This window comes from Propithecus coquereli, unplaced genomic scaffold (genome assembly GCF_000956105.1).
Source record: "Propithecus coquereli isolate 6110/MARCELLA unplaced genomic scaffold, Pcoq_1.0 Scaffold543, whole genome shotgun sequence".
NCBI classification, from domain to species: domain Eukaryota; kingdom Metazoa; phylum Chordata; class Mammalia; order Primates; family Indriidae; genus Propithecus; species Propithecus coquereli.
In genome coordinates, this window is record NW_012151319.1 from 351,871 (window position 1) to 373,384 (window position 21,514).

The 21,514-nt window shown below is 37.3% G+C and overlaps 1 protein-coding gene across 1 annotated transcript in view; it reads left to right on the forward strand.

The window, feature by feature from the left end:
* Window positions 1-21,514, forward strand: part of TENM3 (teneurin transmembrane protein 3) — a 216,801-nt gene that overhangs the window by 144,545 nt on the left and 50,742 nt on the right. Inside the window, exons 11-15 of the mRNA XM_012657467.1 lie at window positions 11,161-11,377; window positions 12,392-12,511; window positions 13,077-13,338; window positions 18,145-18,412; window positions 19,717-19,860. Of these exons, the coding sequence (XP_012512921.1) occupies window positions 11,161-11,377; window positions 12,392-12,511; window positions 13,077-13,338; window positions 18,145-18,412; window positions 19,717-19,860 (1,011 nt within the window). The remainder of the gene's footprint in view (window positions 1-11,160; window positions 11,378-12,391; window positions 12,512-13,076; window positions 13,339-18,144; window positions 18,413-19,716; window positions 19,861-21,514) is intronic.

A 21,514-nucleotide genomic window follows, 5' to 3' on the forward strand; every position in this document is an offset into this window, starting at 1 on the left:
GCAAAGTGCATAGCATATTGCCAGGCACGTAGTATGCTGTAAGTGGCAGCTATTATTATCCAATTTCCCTTCTTTTGCTTCCAAAAGTGCTCATCCCTACTAAATGAATTTCATAGAAGGTTGTCAGAGAAGATTGAACAGCCTTTTCCTTTCTACATCTAGAGTGGGCCTAGCTACTGTTCTCTAGGAAACAGTCACGTGAACTAAGTCCTCAACCTCCCCTCCACCCCAAACACACCACACACACACACACACACACACACACACACACACACACACCCTCATTAGCCTGAGCCCACAGTCATTCTCAAACCAAACGTTATGTGTACCTTACCTTTCTCTCAAGAAGCTGCAGTTCTCCCCTTTAGTTTCTAGCAGACTGTTGACTGTTTTCCCTATTTTCTTTTAACCTGGACTGTCAAAAAACTGGAACCACAAATTCAGAGCTAAAGCCTCCTTTCCTCCTACTCCCGATAGATTTCAGGGGTCCTTACCCTCGTAGCTTTCTCTGTCTGATAATACCTTGTTGCCCCTGCTCCTCTCAACAATATGTTTTGTAGAATGGCAACGTTAATCCTCTCTGAACCGCAGCCCATATGGCAACTCTCCTCCCCAGCATCCCCCAAAGAACCCCCTACCCATTGTCACTATTGCCTAGGGAGGAAGGAGAGCTTCTCTTTCTCCTTGATCATATATTCCAGATTTTGTCTCCTAAAAGGAGATTACATTGAGGAGGCTACAGACTCTCAGAGGGAAGCAAACTGCAGGGCCAAGTCTGCAGAGACACTGCAGAGTAATTTAGGGGCTAATCAACCCTTTAGTATTGTTATCAGCTAAGGAGGTTTTTCCTTTTCCTCAAAATTTATCAACTGTGAATTGGCCTCATTCCCCTTTGTTTATTCTTATTAGCATGAAACTATGCCATCTCTAGACTGCCCTCTCCAAGGGGAAATACGAGCTGTTAGGAGACCTCCTGTGGATTCTCTGCTTATCTCACATAATTTGTATTCCTGTCCCTAACCTAATTCTGTTGATCTTCTAAGAAGGAATCTCAGTGCCAGCCTTCTTATGCCCGGAGATTGTAACCTGGATGCCTTATAACCTGAGCTAGAGGCTTCTTTGAACTTAAACATTCGCTATGTCTGTAAAGACAGTATTTTCCACACCAAACCCCAAATGAAGAGGCATGAGTTGGCAATGAAGAGTATCATTATATGAGGACAATAGAACAGAATGTTTACAATTGGGACCATACCTGGAATTCTAGGACATATGGTGACTGCAGTGTTATGGGTCTATTGGCTAAATTTGGTGTCAAAATGGTGAATTAGCCAGAGAGTAACTTAAAAACTTGATTTAGCACATCAAGGTAACTAAGGAGGAGAGGGTGAAGACTAGGTTGATTCGGCCCTACTCAGAAGTTAAACATTTCAGATAAATAACTACTTTAGTCTAGTTTGAGCAACTTTGTAGAACACAGTCTTTGTAAAAGAAAATCAAAGAAAGTTGCTTATCATTCCCGGAACTAAAGAAGATATACCAAAAAAATTTGAGGAAAGACCCCTACATATGGGGAAATATTTAAATTTCTTTAGCCAGTCATCTTCCTTTTCCTTCAAAATGTACTTTACCCAATCGAGTTTGCTATTGTCACTGTCTGATTCTAAAGATTCTCAAAATCTGGCTCTTACTAAATAGATGTCACTCGTTGCCTTTCTGTGTCTCTGTTCCCCTTTATCTCCCTGTAATGCTTAAGAAAAAGCAGCCTCAAAAGGGAACTCTTTATGAGGAACAGCAGGAGTGGACTACTAATAAAACAGATTGGAGCAACTTATATTTAGCTGGTCTTTTAACACCTGTGCATTCATAAGAGCTACACCTGCTGTCCAATTGAACCTTCTATCTTCAAGGTCCATACAAACATCTGTCATATACACTTGGTACCTGTAGCTTTTCAGAACTAAGGGCAATCTTTTACCAACAATAAGGGCCCTGACAAGGATCTCCACTCCATGTAGAATTGACAAGGTACCTCCCCTAGCTACTTCTCAAATCCAGATCCTGGTACCAACCAGAGGCTGCCGGAGCAGATCTTTTGGACCAAGGCAGGCAATGGAATGTTGGAGTTTTAAATCATGCAGTGGAAGTCAGAGACAAATGGTCACTGGATCAAACAATTGTGGATAACATCTCCAAACAGGACATGTAGATATGTGAGAGCAACCGGTTGCCCTTCTGTCCTGGTTGAGAAAGCTTCCAGAGCAAATGATCAACGGTACCTACCCAGACTTGGCTTACAAATATTTCTTCTTCAACTCCAACTTCACCTACAAAGTTAATACCCCTCTAAATGGAGCCATTTTTTGTTCAGATTCCCAAACTCATTCTGATCAGGAAATTGCTAAGGTCAGAGAAAAGAAAGATGAAGAGATGGGAATCGGTCACTATTAAATGTTGTATGCTCTGGAGCAGGGTTTAAGACAGTGACCTTGTACTGCCACATTCTTGAGTTTCTTAAGCACCTCTTTAGTCAGCCATCTGAACTGAGGTCCAGTCTGCCTCACGGAGTACTCTACGTCAGACTTCCACTTCCCCTCAGCAAGAAAATCCTATTCTCCAAGGTTCTAGTCAATCATTCTTACCAGGGAAGGCTCTGGTTGCACACAAGAGAAATTAAACTGAAACAATTTTATGCTTAAAAAAAAATTATTAGTTTATATAACTGAAAAAATTCAGACATAGCTGTCCCCGAGTGTTCAAACAGTGATAACAGAAACCTAACTTCATTCATCTTTTAACTCTGCTTTCTTCTATTACATGTTGGAAGCATCCTCGGGCCATCTCTTCCCCAAAGTGGCTACCACCAGCTCTGGGTTTATAACCCACGAGCATAACAACCCCAGGACAAGATGATGCCTTTTTTTAACTGTTACACGAGGCCTGAGTCTCACTCGCCTTAGGAATTAGGTCACCTGCCCAAAGGAAAATTGCAGTGCCGTCACCAGAAGAAAGGCATGTGGATGCTGGGCAGGCAGGAAAAAGATTCTACTATAGGAATATTAATAGCTCTCCATAGCATTTTGTGTTAGTATAATCAGACAACGTACTCCAACAACTGTTTCACATGGTTCATAGACTATTATTACTTTCAGAAGGAATCTTCTAATCTCTATCTTCTCCCTCCCCCCAAAATTACACGCCTTTCATTTGACAAGAAAACAAATGCTAAACCTCTGACATGCTTTTTTCCATGCCCAAGGCTGGCAAGGCAGCGCTCCAATCCTCCCTGTATACTTTTATAAACATCCTTGTTTGTATCTACCCTACCCACTAAGGATCTCATTCAACAAGGGGTTCCTCGACTTTAAATAGCTCCCCAAATGATGTTCCTACTGTGCGAGCACCGAAATGCAACAGCTTGCCGGAGATAATTCTACCTTTGCAGAAACTTCAGATACTTTTCAATAAGATGATTTCTCCAAAATGCATTATCTCTGGCAGGTGTTACCACACTCCCATCTCTCTTCTCATAAGGCAGATCTAGGCAAAGTTTCCTTTGACATCTTGCTTCCCTGTCTGGTCCTCCAGTGGATAGCTCCCCTGTGGGTCTCTGAGATGAGACTCAAGCCCTATCCTGGAGATTGGATGGTTGAGGGCACAAGAATGACTTTAAAAGATTCATACTAGACTTTGTGCAAGAATGGTGGAATGCCAAAATATAACTCCTGCCAGGAATAACACACCTTACTTGTAAGTAAATAGAGTTATATTTTGTCCTTCAGAATTATCCTTTTGGGGGTATATCAGAAAGATGTACCTAAACCAGCCATTTTTTTTTCTAGTCTTCAGGGGCTGATTACGGTTGAGAAGATCACGATTCAGCTGAGGTTATTCGGAAATTAGAAAGATAGGAATGGTGATAAATAAATAAATATTAAATAAATGAAAGATGTAAAAATACAATTTAAACTACAAGAAAAAGTAGGTATTGGCTGGAGTAAAAAAAGAGGAGGAAAAAAATGGATGAAATTTTAATATAAAGCATCAGAATGAGTATGATGAATGGAAGTGGTCCAGGCTTGGAGGGTACCAAATGAAAATAAGGACATGTTTGAAAATATGTGAAAAAAAATAAGTCTAGCAGGAGGATGAGACTAATACAAATTTTAAAATAAGAATTAAATATATAGGCCAGGCTTGGTGTAATCCCAGTACTTTGGGAGGCCAAAGTGGAAGGATTGCTTGAGGCCCGGAGTTCAAGACCAATCTGGGTGACATTGTGAGACCCCCCCTCAATCTCTACAAAACAGTTTAAAAAATAGTCAGGTGTGGTGGCACATGCCTATAGTCCCAGCTACTTGAGAGGCTGAGGCAGGAGAATCGCTTGAGCCCAGGAGTTTGAGGCTGTAGGGAGCTGTGATTGTACCACTGCACTCCAGCCTGGTGACAGATTGAGATGCTGTCTCAAATAAATAAATAAACAAACAAGCAAATAAGATGATGGGTTTCTTTCTACCTCTCTCTCAGTGAATTTACATGTTTTTAAACTTAGATGGGATAAGTACTATTCTAAATTTGATTCTTCCAAAGAATATATCTTAGAGATTTTTTTCATGCCCATACATGGAGCCTTATCTCATTCCTTACAACAGAAACATGGGTGGACTAATTAATTTTACCATGATATATTAATTTAGTTTCTAATTTTTTTGCTCCTCATATAGAAACAAAGCTGTAGTGAATTTGTGTGTGTGTGTGTGTATCTGCATATAAATCTTTTGTGTAAATGTACGAATATTTCTTTAGGATGGATTTTTAGAAGTGAAATTGCTGGGTCAAAGAATATTTTAATTTTTAATCTTGGTAGCTACTACCACATTGCCTTGCAATAGATTTCACCATGATACACTTTATCAGGATGAGTGTGTTTCTTTCCACCGTGTTCATAGTTCTTACCTAATCATTGTACATAAACAAAATTGTTCAACAAAATGAAAAATGTGAATTTTGTCTGATGGGTGAAAATAACCCCATTTTTATTGTTTTAATTTGCATTTTCCTAATTACTAATTAGATAAATGATCTTTATATTTGTTTCTTGACCATTCATATTTCTTTTTTTATTGATTGCTCACTTATTTCTCTTGCTCCTTTTTTTTATTGAGTTGCTTAATATTTCCTTTTTAACTCTTAGGACTTACCTATGTATTCTACTTATTAATTCTTTGTTAGGTATGTTGCAGATATTTTATTGCAGGTTTTCACTTAACTTTTAACTCTAATTTGTGGTGTCTTTTGTCATGCAGAAGTTTCCAATTGATATGAGGTAAATTTTTATGAGGTTTAACTTTTTATTCATGAATTCCGGGTGTCTTCCTAAGTAGGGCCTTTGTAAGATTATGCATAATATTATACATAGTATTTCATTATGATTTCTTCTTATACTTTTTATAATTCTGTGGATTGCTTAATGTCCAGTTAAGAACATTTTTAAGTGCTTACTAGAGTGAAAAAGAAATAGCAAATCAAGGATTAGCATAGTGTCTGAAGGTAAGGAAAGGGTGATAAAAGAAAAAAAGAGGGTACCTCTGATATCCTTCTAAAATATCATTTTGACAGTTTAAATCAGTTTAGGAACTTATTCATTCTTTTGTTCAGCAAATGTGTTATATGCCTGTTTGGTGCCTAGAAGTGTACTAGATTCTGGGGACACAACAGTGACCTTGATTAGCCCTCAAGAGGTTTAATGAGACATTTGACTGAGACGATTGTGTGAAGGTGATAACTCTGGCTAAAGCGGAGAGAACAGTTGAGGTGAGAGGGAGACCGAGCTATTGCAGAGATCTTGCCAAGATAGAACCATGGTGGCCTGAAGGGCAATTTCGGAGAAACGAAAAGAAACAGACTGATTCAAGAGAGATTTTGGACGAAGAAAAGAAGGAACTGGTGATTGATTAAGTGCAGAGAAAAAGGAAGGGAGATGGAAAACAGTATGGATATTCCTCAAGAACTACAAGTAGACCTACCATTTGATCCAGCAATCCCACTACTGGGTACTTACCAAAAGGAAAAGAAGTAATTTTATCAAAAATACACTTGCACTCAAATGTTTACTGCAACACACTTCACAATTGCAAAGATTTGGAATCAACCCAAGGGCCCATCAATTCATGAGTGGATTAACAAAATGTGGTATATCTATACTATGGAATACTATGCAGCCATGAAGAAGGATGAATTAAGGCCTTTTGCAACAATTTGGATGGAACTGGAGACCATTATCCAAAGTGAAGTATCTAAAGAATGGAAAAAGAAAAATCACATGTATTCACTATTAAATTGGAAACTAACCAATGAGCACACATGTGCACAGAAGAAAGTAACACTCATTGGAAAGAAAGCAGGAAATAAAGCTTAGGTTTCTACTTTGAGAATCAGGATGGGGAGTTAGTGAAACCTTCATTGAAATAGGAAACACAGAAGCAGCATGTTTGGAGGAGAAGATCATATATAGGTATGTTATGGTCATATTTAGCCATGTTAAGTTTTAGATGTCGGTGCAGTAATCAAGTGGAAATATCTTCAAGACAGTTTGTAGGTTTGTAGTTGAGAAGAATGGTCGGCCTAGAGTCACTAGCATTGAAATGACATGAACACGAGGACTGAAGCCACTGAGAGAGCACTGATAAAGACAAAACAAGAATGTACAGAAAACAAACATGATCCCAACCGAGTAATGAATAAATGCATTTCATGCATATTACAGAAGGATGACTGGAAGGAGCAATGAAAGGTACATCTGAACACTTTCAAAATTCTGAAGTCCACAAATAAAATACTACATCAGAATTTCTAACTCGAATTTAGTACTCACAGGAGGTGGGAAGAGATTTAGTTTCAAATACTGTGGGGAAGGCAGTAGACATTGTCTTTTTAGTAAAAAAGAAAATTCATGACTTTTTATCCAGTTAGTAAATCAAGGTTTTGAAAAACAAATAAAAATATCCATTGCTCCTGAAAGAAGAAAGTGAGAGTTTTGGACAAGCAGAGTAAAACCAGCATAAAGGGTAACTTAGGAACAGATTTGAAGTCAGAGTTTTAATAATCTGACAAAACGTGTATTGTTTAAATTTGCCAGAAAAAAAATATCAAGAATGACGAAAAGAAAATAGGAAATAAGACAGGGTAGAAACCTTAGAGCAAGACCAGAGGTTGGCAAGCTATGGTCTCTGGGCCAAAGCCTGATTTTTGTACATAAAGTTTTATTGGAACACAGTCAACACCCATTCTTTTATATATTGTCTAGCTCCTTTAGCACTACAAAGGCGGAGTTGAATAGTTCAATGGATACTGTATGGCCCACAAAGCCCAAAGTATTTACTATTTGGCTGTTTACGAAATTAGTTGGCCAGGCACTGCTAAAGACCAGTGAAAATGCCTAAGGAAAGATAAGAGCATGTTTAAAAATATGGGCAGAAAAGATAACTAGAGCAATAATATTAAGGATTGAGTGGAGGGAAGCATAAACTATGTTATCTACTTTATATCAGAGCACCACTTATATTGCAAAACCTAACCTGAATAAAGAAAGACTCTTAACTGATAATTGAAGTCATTATTCAGAGGGTTTTGAACATTTGATTTCCTGTAGATTTTTTATGATTAATGCTATTAGATACGGCTTCTGTGCCGATATAAATGTAAGCCACCTAATATTCCTAAAACTAAAATGGAATCTCGATGATTTTGAGAAGCCATTCCACAAAGACAATTTTACTACACTATACATTTGGGCAAGTGGGTAATCAACTTATTTGTACTAGATAGCCCTAGCTGCTAGATAAATACAGACAAAAAAATGAAAAATGTTTTCTCAAGTTATAGAAAACCAGATTCATAACCATCCGTCACTTGCTTGGGCAAGTTACTGATAAACTCTGCAGAAAAATAACAAACTGTGTCCCTGCATCTTGGCTGGTGAAAATGAGATTCTTTCTCTGATTGATGTTAGCAGAGAGGCTTGTAAAAATGCATTTCCAACTGATTAGTTCAGAAGGTGTCAATCTCATGCAGTTTTATGACCTGCGGACTACATGCCAGATGTACATTTGCTTTTTATAAACTAACAAAGATGAATGACTAAATTTGAGCATTCCTCTTTGGCAACTGTACCATACATTGCCTAAGGGAAGACACTGTGGGAGTGTTGTAGGCGAAGGAGAAGAGGAGGAGGAATGCTTAACCCTTAATTTGCCAGATTAATGGAGATAAAATATATTTGGAAGTACTTTTCCTATTGAGTAGTTTCTACTTTTGTTCAAGAATGAATGTAAGAGGGAAAACCTGTAAGAATATCAAATATTTGTCTTAAATTACTCTCCCAAGCATGTGCACCCATTCTAAATCCATAAAGTAAGAACTCTAAAGAAACTATATTCTAAAATACATATTAAAAGAGTCCTCATAAAATTTCAACATATGATCATGAATTGCTACTGAAGGGTTGGGTTTTTTTAAAATTGTTTTTTCAAGCCAGAAATTATATTGGGGCAATAGGTCAATAGTCTACTACTTCAGAAGTCTAAGTTTTAATAACTTAGACTTCTATTTTAATAACTTACACTTCTATTTCTTTGAGAGAGATGGAGAAAAAATACAATGTTTTACATTATTATTGCAATATATCCTCATGAAAATAAGCCTATAGCATAGTTTCATCTTTCTTCCACTAGAAATATTGAGAAATGTTTAGACATTTTGCATCTTCATGGTTTTCTGGCTACTAAAGTAATATTTTGATAAATTTATATGAAATTTCAAAGCTCAGATTCACTGATTTTCTTAAAACATGATTTTAGATTTTTGTAAAAGGCATAAACATGCAGTTTTCTAACAACTCATCATTTTAGAACTATAACAGACATCTACATGAAAATAAAATCATAAAGAAACAATATATAATGAGATCTGCTTATCAGAAATTTTAACCCATACATTTTCATGTGTATAGAAATTGCAGTAACAAAAAACTTAAAATTTAATATAAACAGTCCAATTTTATAAATTTAATTCAAGTATTCACTTATTAAGCTTCCCCCTACTCCAAACTACAGGGAAACAGTGAAGAGGTTTTTATTAATAGTTATAGTCTCTGGATAAGTTAGGTCTCTTTCAGTTCCAAGTGACAGAAAATGCAACCCTAACAGGCTTGAGGAAAAAGGGAATGCTTTAGCTCCTATGACTGAAAGGCCCAGGATGTCAAGTGCAGCTTATGGCGGAAACCCCAAAGATGTCACTATGCACGACCTATTAGTTTTTTCTCCAGCGCTTGGCTCCGCTCATGCTGGGATGGCCGTGTTCCCTGGCAGGTTCTGTAGTGACAGCAAGATGGCTGCAGCAACCCCAGCCTCACAGCCTCACAGCCTCACAGCTTGGCCTGTTTGGAGGGTGGAGGAGAATCTCTTTTTAGATAGTTCCTGACACTCACTGTGGTACTCTGATATAAAAAGTACATAATATAGTTTATGCTTCCCTCCTCTCAATCCTCAATATTACTGCTCCAGTGGGTAGACACGGTGGGTCACCTGCACTTTTCTGAAGCAAATGCGAGGGGGATGAGCACGTAGATGGAGAGGTGGGGAGGGCTGGATGCCCGGCTGAAATTTTAAAGCTCTTGCTCACAGAAGGGGAAACACATGTATTCACTACATTATTCTGCAGATGGGCAAAATGACTTAAGGGCGCAGAGCCAGACCTCCACACCTCTTGTTTCTTACTTTACCTGCGTTGTTGTTTACCTACTTTCTAGACTGGGCAGTTTAATTCATTGTTGGCTATTTTCTCTTGTCTCAGTTTGCTGTCAGATAATGAAGGGGCAAGCTAATATTCTATTAATAAGAGTGACCTAAAGCCAATATATGGCTAGTATAGTTTTTTAAGAATAAAAGTTATTAACACTTGTGTAAGTAAAACATGTAAGTCATTAGATATTTTTGGCTGAGCTTGCCATGATAGGGTCATACCAAGACCTGATACTTAAGCTTGAAGATTGCAAAACTATTTTTTCAGTTCTCCCTAGAGTGACTAAAATCTTCATAAATGAATATTTATATTAATCTATACTGAGAAATGTAATTACTAAGCAGATCAAAATTCATGTTTTCAACTATTCAGTAAATAATGACCTTAAAGGATAATGTCATCAAACCATCATAACCTGACACGCTCATCCACTAATGGGTTGGTTACATGTTTTAAACAGAATACTCACATGGGCCATTGAATATAGTTTTCTCTTTTTTTGTTTTGTTTTTTAAATAAATATAGGGTCTTGCTCTGTTGCCCAGTCTGAACTGCAGTGCCCAATCATAGCTCTCTATAACCTCGAACTCCTGGGCTCAAGTGATCCTCCTGCTTCAGCCTCCCCAGTAGCTGGGACTACAGATGTGTGCCACCATGCCTGGCTAAATTTTTCATTTTTTGTAGAGATGGGGTCTCACTATGTTACTCAGGCTGGTCTTGAACTCCTGGCCTCAAGCAATCCTCCCAAAGTGCTGGAATTGTGGGCATGAGCCACCATGCCTGGCCCTAATCAGTAATTTTTTACTTCTTACTCAGAATAAACATTATATGATTCTTTTCAGCCATCTCTAATCCAAATATTTATTCTCTATGAAAGCAGATGCAAGTATAGTCATGTGTCGCTTAGCAATGGGCATACGTTCTGAGAAATGTGTCGTTAGGTGATTCTATCATTGTATAAAATCACAGAGTGCACTGACACAAACCTACATGGTACAGCCTACTGCAAACCTAGGCTATGTGGTACAGCCTGTTGCTCCTAGGCTGCAGACCTGTACAGCATGTGACTGTACTGAATACTGTAGGCAACTGTAACGCAAGTATTTGTGTATCTAAGCATAGAAAAGGTACAGTAAAAATACAATCTTATAATCTTATGGGGGCCACCATCATATATGCGGTCCATCGTTATGTAGCGCATGACTGTATTTCATCTGGTTTCAAAAAGTATGCGTCATAGAAATTACTATCGGGGAGTAGGAGATCACTTGATATAGGATAAAAAACCAAGGAACAAACAAAACTTATCCTGCATTATGGCATAAAAAGAATTCTACTGGTTTACATTTCTCTCTACAGATGGACTCATCGACTGTATGGACCCTGATTGCTGCTTACAGAGTTCGTGCCAAAGTCAGCCCTACTGTCGCGGATTGCCAGATCCTCAGGATATCATTAGCCAAAGCTTACAATCACCATCTCAGCAAGCTGCCAAATCCTTCTACGAGCGAATCAGTTTTCTCATAGGATCTGATAGCACCCATGTTATACCTGGAGAAAGTCCTTTCAATAAGAGGTCAATGCATCTTTTCCTCATATAGATTTATAGTGATATTATCAACAGTTACATACACTTTATGTGAAATGCTGATAACTGAATTTGAGGAAAGTGCTTTTTTTTTTTAAATATAGTTTTTCCCTCTTTCGGCAAATTCTTCACCAAACTGCACAATTCAAGCATTTTTGACAAAGTTCACATGCTTTGTCAGTTTCAGTACCTGAGACATAACAGGACATTCCATTAAGGAGTCAATAAATCTTCATTTAACTAGTTGATTTTGTTAGCACGGTTGGAAATGTTTCAAAAGAAGCAATGAAAAGACCCCAAAAGGCAAAACAGAAGTGCACTTTTTTTAGCCGAGCTCACTAAATAATATAAATTATGAATTAATGTAATGGAACTGCTAACGGCATGGCAGTAAGATTGCATAAGCTGTTTGGTGCTTTACAGAGCAGTAATGACCTGAAAATCAACCAGTAAGTGAAAGCAGGTGTCTCGTGCCTTCCTGAGCAAAAGAAGATGATTTACACTAGAACTCCTGGGTCTGCGGTAATTTAACAGCATTAATGCAGTTAGACCCAGCAGTTGATTAAAAGTTGTTGCACAAATGTTCCTTATTGCCCCCTTAAATCTTGTGCTTCTTGGTCCCTGAAGATTTACAGATTGCTTCAGAATTCATCGGAGAGTATACTTTTCTTCATGTAAGCACCAGATGCATGACTTAACGAAAAAAAGCAGAGTTTATAATTTTAAAAATTCATCTCTAAATTATTGGTCTTGATGGCTCTCCAAAAAACAGTTTGCAACAAATTAAAAACTCAAAGTAAACACAGGGCATTTAGAGAATGTGAATTACACTGAATTAAAAGGGGCATTATCTTGGGAGTATTTCAGGTCTGGTTTTTGTGAATAACGATTGATTGCATAGGATAGTGTTATTTTTATCCTTAGGTTGGATTATCTATAAATCATGATAATGTTGGGCTAAGAAGACAGATGTTCATTCAAATTCTTCTCCTTTTCCCACAGCCTTGCGTCAGTCATCAGAGGCCAAGTACTAACTGCTGATGGAACTCCACTTATTGGAGTAAATGTCTCATTTTTCCATTACCCGGAATATGGATATACTATTACCCGCCAGGATGGAATGTGAGTTAGTCCCATCATCACACTATCTCAGTGTGAAGGATTTTAAGAATAAAAACTAGACACTCTTGCATCACCCATCATGTTTTATTGTCCCTTTTCATATGGAAGTGCAACTTTCAGACTCCAGAAACCCGGTGACAGTCCATGTGGCAGAGATTTACAGTCATATGCTCATATACTTCTTTAAAAGTTGATTTCATTTTCTAAGGCATGAAAATAGTATTGTGGTTTTATAGGAGTATTTTCTTTGTCTTAGAAGAAGATGCATGTTGAAATATTTAGGGGTAATATTTCATAATGTCTACAAGTTAAGCTCAGATGGTTTCGAAAAAAGAGTTAATAGAAGCAAACTTGGGAAAATGTCACCAAACTGATGAATGGATAAAGGGTATATGAGTGTTCCTTGTATAATTCTTTTCACATTCCTGTAGAATTCAAAATATTTCATATAAAAGTTGGGAGAAAAAGTTAATTTTCTTTATGGGGCATATTAATTTAAGGAAGCATGTGTTGGTAGTTCTGTGTGATCCAGACAATTTACTAAATGTATCTTGTATTTCCTTAGGTTTGACTTGGTGGCAAATGGTGGAGCTTCTCTAACTTTGGTATTTGAACGATCCCCATTCCTCACTCAGTATCATACGGTGTGGATTCCATGGAATGTCTTTTATGTCATGGATACCCTAGTCATGAAGAAAGAGGAGAATGACATTCCCAGCTGTGATCTGAGCGGATTTGTGAGGCCAAATCCTATCATTGTGTCATCACCTCTGTCCACCTTCTTCAGATCTTCTCCTGAAGACAGTCCCATTATTCCCGAAACACAGGTAAAATATTCTAGCAAACAGTTCTTTTACATAAAAGATTTTCAAATTGTGTTTTGCCAAGGAATCTTTACAAAGGATTATAGAATTCCAGTGCTATCTTAATGAATTCCATAGAATGAAATATGGAATGTGGTGTGTATGTGCTAGAGTAGGGAATGTTATAGTAGCCTATCTGATTATTTCTTGAAGATCTATTCAAAATACTTTTTCTTCAGGCTGTATCTGTACATATTTATTATTTGTAACCAAATAGGAAAATAACTTAAACTCAATCTCTAATAATGTCTCTGCTTATTCATTCATTCATTCAATGAAAAAAATTTTTAGTGCCTATATGTACCTGACAGCCTGACTGCCATTGTACCAAGTGCTATTGATACCAAGTTCTGTTGTACATGGTCATTACTCTCAATAACTTACTGCTTAATCATAAGTAAAAAATGTTTTGGAAAAGATGATTTTTAACTGAAAATATTCATTAATGTAACTTTTAAAGAAATAGCCATACATTCACTATTCATTTTATTTACTGAAATATGTGGGGATTGTTTTCTTTCTCATATGTTTCCAATTAAAAATAACTTTCAGATTTTAAAGGTAGGACATTAGGCACAATAATAATGGACTTTATTCATAAATAGGTAAATAAAAATTCTTTAAAATACAGCAGTACATAGCAGCTTTGTCATATTGGTTCTTCAAATAACTATTGAACACCCGTTTGGTACCAGGAACTGTTATCTAGGAACAAGGTGGTAAACCAAGCAGATGAAGTACCTGCCCTCAGTGAGCTTACCAGCTAATGAGTGGAGAGAGAAGGTAAACAGTAAATGTGTATCGGGTTGTGATGAGACATTAAACATAATAAAGCGGGAAAAAGTGAATAGGGGTGCAATTTCCTATAGTACAGTCTGAGAAGGTGATATTTCAGCGGGAACTAAGAAAATGAAAGAATACGCCCTGGAAATAGACAGGCATTCCAGGCAGAGCATGCTTAGCTTGGTCAAGGAATGGAGAGGACAGCAGGCCTGGCTGGAGTGAAGGTGGCGATACATAAATCACAAACCATTGAAGACCATGGCAAAGATAGCTTTTTACTTGAGTAATTGGAAGCCATTGAAGGTGTTTAAGCAGAGCAGTAACAGTTCCTGGTTTGCTTCTTGAAGGGATCACTGTAGTTACTATGCTGAGAATGTTCTATATTGGGCAAGGGTCGAAGCAAGGAGACCAATTAGGAGGCCATCGCAGTCATCCACAGGAGAGATGACGGTGGCTTGGACAAACGTGGCTGGAGTAGAAGCAGGCATGGAAGAATGGGGTCCAGGAAAGACGTTGAAACTGAAGATACAAATGTGGGCATCTCCATGTAAATAAAGCATGGGCTTTATTTACTAGAGATCACTAGGGAGGGAGTGTAGGTAGAGATTGGAAAGGGTGAGCCAAGAAGGTCTAGGCTAACAAAAAATCAAAAAGGCTTATAGGCAAGCACAATGCAGGAGCAACACCCCAATGATTAACTGTACCACAGTCAAGCTGACTTTGAGCTGAAGCTTTAGGAAGTTCATCGTAACCTTCTTCAGTTTAATATTTCTTCCCCAAGTCCCTCTCGCAGTAACTCTGACCTTCTTAGTCAGTCCTATAATAGATTTAACCTACAGACAGTGTCTGTCTGAAGGTGGCAAATTTCTAGCAAACCAGGACATTGAAATGGGTTTCACGTAGTAAACAATTCCATAAATACAAGGTGTCTTCTTTTCCATTCATTCATACAGTAGGCAAACATATGGTAAAAATTTACAAGTACATGGCGCTTTACTAGGGTAAAAAGAATTCAACATGGGTCCTATCATTCTAAATGTGATAGAGATTTCGATGCAGAACTGTGGATCAATTCCTAAAGAAGCCAAACAAAGCGTCACAGAGTAAGTTGGCCTTTAAGAGTGATTAGGCCGAAAAGGGAGGAAAGCTTATTTCTATTTGAAGAAAATAGGTAAGCAGCAGTGTGGTCGTAAGAACAAGTCGTGTAGTGTAAAAACTGGTAAACAGTTTAAATGTAGGATGTATATGGGTAAGGAGGCAGAAGATGATACTGTGGCCAGATAATGAGTGGCCCTTAATTACAATCCAGTGGAGACCTTGAGTTCTCTAGGCAGTGTGGAACCAGGGCACCAATGACTATTTTTCAGCATTTCTCTAAAGCTAACTCAAGTGGCAAAATGCATTATTTATAGGAGACAGAAATCCGTGAACAGGCTGTTGTTGTCAACTGTATTTCCTTACATATCCGCGGCTCAGATGGAGAGGTCCTAACCGTCACAATAATGGTGGAAATGGAGAAGAGGGAACACATTAGACAGAGATTTGGAAGGCAGAATTGGCAGGACGTAGTTTCTAACTGAATGTTTTACGGGGTCGAGAATGGCACTTACAGATCACGCAGCTGGCAAAAATAGGTTTAGTGGTTTATTTTCCCACTTTGGCTACTAATGCAAAATAATAAAGTCAAGTTAAATTACATAGGAGAATGGCATACTTTAATGAACAAAATTACAGATATTTGTTCCATGGAAGTAGGTTAATGACAGAGACAACAGTCAGTTATTAAAAGCAGGAATAACATATTTGGAGATAGGCAACTTCTAGAAGGTCACAGAATGTACATATTAATGAAAGGATCCCTTACATATAGAAAACCTCTCCACTTCATGGGAAATTATTTTGAAAATAAATTAAGAGGAAACAAATTATGCACTTTAGGGTTCAATCTCATATTTTCAGGGCCATTGAGTAGTCACAGAGTCTATTTTTCAGACTAAACCATTGATATCTCACCCCGATCATGGGAGAACAATGAGTTCTCTTTGGATTATTCACCCTGACACCCTACAGTCTTACAGAAGTACTGTCGATCTGAAATTTAGTGGTTTTCCCAGGTCTAATAGAGCTCTAAAAAGTTTCTGTGTGTTCGTAATCTATTTTGCTTAAAAGAGTTTTGTGGCTGAATTCAGTCAGCATGTTTGGTAAGGAAAACTCCAACTGTAATAAGTGGTTGTATCTATTTTAGCGATCAATGCCTTCTTGATTTTTATATTGCACTACGTCCCTCATCATGCCAGCACTGGCTCACGGGCCAGAAGGGAAGTTTGTTTAATCCATTCATTTGTGCCACTTCCAACTTGTTTATATTGAAACTGACAGCTGTACCCTCACTATCAAGAGTTTTGTTTTTATTAAGTTATTAGTATGTGGGGATGACAGACATATATCATTCCTAACTGTTCTGAGTGAGGGGTGTTGGGGGAGGGGAAACATTACGAAACACTGAATCACTATTCTCAGACGGTTCTCACATTAAAAGGCAGTCCCTTATGTCTGCATGGTGAATCTTGACAGGACAGCATGAAGAAGCCTTTGAGAATGCTGTCTAACACACCGACTGCCACACTAGGAAAAAAATGTTTTTCCTTGCAGCCACAGTGTTTTATTACGAAAATAGAATAAAAACTGAAAACAAAATGATCCTTTCTAATTTAATGAAAAATTTGTTATTTTTTATTGTTTTCTATGCATGAGTTATATGCAACTTGAAAAATAGTTCTCACAGCTCCCAAGGTGAAAAGACATGTGAGTTACATATGCTTCACAAGGGCCCGGGCTCAAAACTAGCATGAGTTAAATACAACTCACATGGCAGTTAATGTGTTAATTCTTAGTAGAGAAAGTCGTGTGTTCCTGGCATGGATTCTTGAACGTAGCTAGCCTTGCACTTTACAACATATATAGTGAGCCTATGGAGAACTGTTATTCCCATAACTGAAAGATAGGAACATTGGTAAAGAGAATCTGAACTTTTTAGAAAAATTTTATATGCTATGTAAAATATATTTTTCAAAATAATTAAATAATGTTTTGGCACAACGTATCTTACATATGTTAATACAAATGTGTCAGCATTCATCAAGCTAGTCACACTGGCAGATAAACTGTGGGGTTAAGAGTATGACTTTTAAAAATTTGTAAAGGAGGTAATCCTTATACAAAAATTTATGTTAACTTTTACGGTTCAATCTCAAATCAGAAAGTATGTATTGAGTGTCTTCTATGTGCATTCAATAATATATTAGTTGCACTCTAGGAAAAATTTTATGTGGCTCTAAAATATTAGCTCATTTACCATCTTATCAAAAATCAGTGGTAAGTTGTAGCTCCATGTTTAATTATGACAGTGTGCTATTGTTACATTACCTCTCAACATGGATGTGGAATTTGCTACAATTTAACCCGAAAGAATTGATCTTTTTTGTCCTTACCAGCTTTATAGGCTGTGACCAGTCAGCTGATGAGGCTCCACGCATAGGTTTAATCCCTAATGAGCCACCTGGCACAGGCCAGATCTTTGGCCTAGACCGCATCCCTGTTCGGAGCTAACCATCTTACAACTGTCTGCTCTAATTCTCCAGGGTGGCTGGGGTGAAAGATGGGTTAGTGAGAATCCACTGTGACTACTGTCCTAACAAGTCAGTGCATGTCAGCCTGATGGAGCAGTCACCGCGTTTCCTGTATGAAGAGTAGCACCTGAGGTGTGATTAACTCAGAATAAATGACAAGAGGCTTTTAGGAGGAGACAGTTGGGCTGGCAGCAGAGTAATTTTTAATTGTTGAATGAGATAACAGCGCAAATACATATTTGTGAATAGTGACTCTTTGGTGTCTTGTTTTGGTTGCTCTACTAGGTTCTTTTAAACCTGTTTCATCTGATACTCCTACATGATCACAGTTTGAAGTCTCTGCTTTATTCAAACCTAGGTACTCCACGAGGAAACTACGATTCCAGGAACAGATTTGAAACTTTCCTATTTGAGTTCCAGAGCTGCAGGGTATAAGTCAGTTCTCAAGATCACCATGACCCAGTCCATTATACCATTTAATTTAATGAAGGTTCATCTTATGGTAGCTGTAGTGGGAAGACTCTTTCAAAAGTGGTTTCCTGCTTCGCCAAATTTGGCATATACTTTTATATGGGACAAAACAGATGCATATAATCAGAAGGTGTATGGTCTGTCAGAAGCTGTTGGTAAGTTTCGTCAGTATCTTTTCTGCATTGAAAAAACTTTTCGTGAAGTCAGAACTGTCATAAAATTAAGTGTCGCCATGCAAAGTCATTAAAGGGAGTAAGGTTCTAAGGAAGTTACAAGCTGGCTGGTTTAGATGTACCATGGGAAAAAGAATGTGCTCTGTATGACAAAAAGAAGAAAATGAAGAAAATATCAGTTTTTCTGGCTGAAATTATAGAGGAATTCTCTGAATGAGATTTCAGGTTGTCACATCGTTTTTTTCCTTCCATGTTTATTTTCCTTGATGTGTCCCTTCCTTTGTTCATTTGCTTCTTTTCTTTACAACTTTATCTCCCTAGCCTTCCTTATCCATTTTTATGTTTTTTGTACCTAACACTGCTGTAGTTTCAACTCATAATGATATTTAACAGGATGTCAGACAACATTTGTGTCCAAGAGTTATTCCATTCAGAGGAAGCAAATCTGAAAACATCCACCTGGTTGTTTCACTGAACAACCAGACAATGCAATCAAAGTTTGACTTGTTGAGATACGGATCGATAGAGATAGGTAGGGTAGCTTCAAGCTCAAGCTCAGAACATCAAAGACTAAAGGATAACACAATTTTGTTCTAGCAGTTCTTACCTGAAAATACAGTAGACATTCTATTCTGAAATTAATTCGTAATTTGGACTGGAATTAGTTCAAATCAATCAGGTAGTTGCCACTTCTACCTTCACTTTTTTCTAAATATTAAAATCCACGTTTGGTTGTGAACTCTGAAAAGTTTTTCATTTATCATTTATTCATATTATTAGTTTACTGCTAGTTTTTTTTATTCCTGATAATAACATGTAAATATAATGTCATAATCTGGCTGTCTTTTTTGTTCCATTGAACTTGACTTATCATAAGTATTTTCCATAATTGAATGTTCTTAGAAACTAAACAGCTCTAATTATTCAGGTAGCAAACATTATTTTTGGCGGTTATCACCTAATCACCATTTGGGGCTGACTTATCTGATCTAATTACTTAATCTCTTCTCCAACCTGGACTTTATTTTGTGCTGTGAAATGTGAGACAGTGAAATGTGAAAAACATTCTTTTTCTATTAATCAGTAGAAAATAATATTGAGAGATCATTTTTTAAAAAAATTTTATATGATCAAATCTTCTTTTATTACCATTAACCGCTCATACATGAGTAGAAATACAGTCTCAGAACACAAATGTGAAAAAGGCAGTTTTTTTCAAAATAATAAAATAAATTGCATTTCTGCCTGTGATTGGGAAAGTGAACTGTGATTTGTTTTGATTCCAGTGTCAGTTGGATATGAGTATGAGTCGTGTTTGGACCTGACTCTGTGGGAAAAGAGGACTGCCGTCTTGCAAGGCTATGAATTGGATGCTTCCAACATGGGTGGCTGGACATTAGATAAACATCATGTACTGGATGTTCAGAATGGTACGATCCTGTTCGGATAGTTAACAATGCTCAACTTCCAATTCCTTAGATTGCAGCCACATTTTATCCTGTCCATGCTGTCGGATTAGAATTGGTAGCAAAAAATAAAGGTATATTTTTAAAGACTATCAAAGCCTGAAGAGGGAACTATATAATACTCTTTTAATATACTTTAAAATGTTCATATATTCATCACGAAAATGGTTTTCCCATTTGAATGTAAGAGACTGATGTTGATGTTGCCATGAACTATTCATCTAGGCGTGGCTAATTCTACAGTGAGTCAGTGAGTGTAATCCAAAGTCCTTTAGAAAGGTTTACCAAAAGTGGAGGGAGGGGTATTTTTTAAAAATATAAATAAAAAATAAAAATCTATGTGAATTTACCAAACTATTTCTGATAGATTTTTAATTCTTAGGTAATTAATCTATTCTGAGTATCTGGATTTTTTTTTTCAGTTCTGCTTAGACTGTATTTGAGAATAAAATATTCTCCCACTCAAATAGGGTTACAGATACTGTTACTTGAGTTTGTGAGTATTGGGGGAAAAATAAATTAATAATCCGAGAAAAAAGCAAGAATCAAAAGTATTACTTGTAGTAGACCTGATAATGTGATAAGTGAATATGCTCTGAAGAAACGTTTCGGATATCACAAACTAAAAGAGATTAATATTTGTGAAATTATGACCAGCTTAGTCTCAAAAAGAATATTATTTATATTAAACAAATTCTATTGTCTTCACTGTGTTTCTAGCATTTTGCCCACTTGCAAAGTGCATCTCAGGTAATTTAAAGGTGTTTTGCTAGAAAAGCAAAACCTTAAGGTAACCTAATCCTAAACCATATCATGCTAGTATCTCTACTCTCCTTTTTCAGATAGCCAGAAAGGAAATTTCTCAGTCATGGCAAAATAATCTAGCTTTTGATTTTGCAGAGGTTTTTGGAAATGTAGAATTGAGCATGGAATACAATTAAATGTTTAACTATGATTAATGGTCAATTTTTTCAGATTAATGTTATTTCACTGTTCATTCCTTTTTTAAAAAAAATTTTTATAGGTGTTAGAGAGGATGCATTTTAACCATCCAAATTTACTCAGTCTAAGGTAGTTTGCAAGCCAGGCCAGTGCTTGGAAATGCTGGTGCCTTACCTCCAGGTGATAATAGTACCGAGCAAATCAGTAGCAAGGAAGCTGGGCGGGGGAGAAAAACCACACAGAAAAACTCATCACACCTGTACTATTTTATAGCAGTATTAAGCCCTACTACCTTTGCAATTTTGTCCTGGACATCAGGGTGGAGTTCAGCTTGCAGCCCAGAAGGTTGGGAGCAAAGCTGATAACTAGTGTCACATGGAGCACATGTTGAAAAGTGGGACTCCCAACCAAGGAGCTTGCTCCATCTGTTACTTCTCTTGAGTCATCAGTGGTGTCTGAAGCAGTGGTACTTTCAGTCTGTTAGATTAGTAGCAGGAGGCTTAATCATGGTCTCTCAAAACGCAAAGTCATCTGCCAGACATGCTAGTAGCTGCTCTTGATTAAATTATTTAAAATTATACACAGTTTGAACATATTTTTATATTCCTTCAGAATTCCTTTACAAACAAAACTAGGGGGAATTTCTCTAGATGCATTTTGGTTACAGTGAGAAATA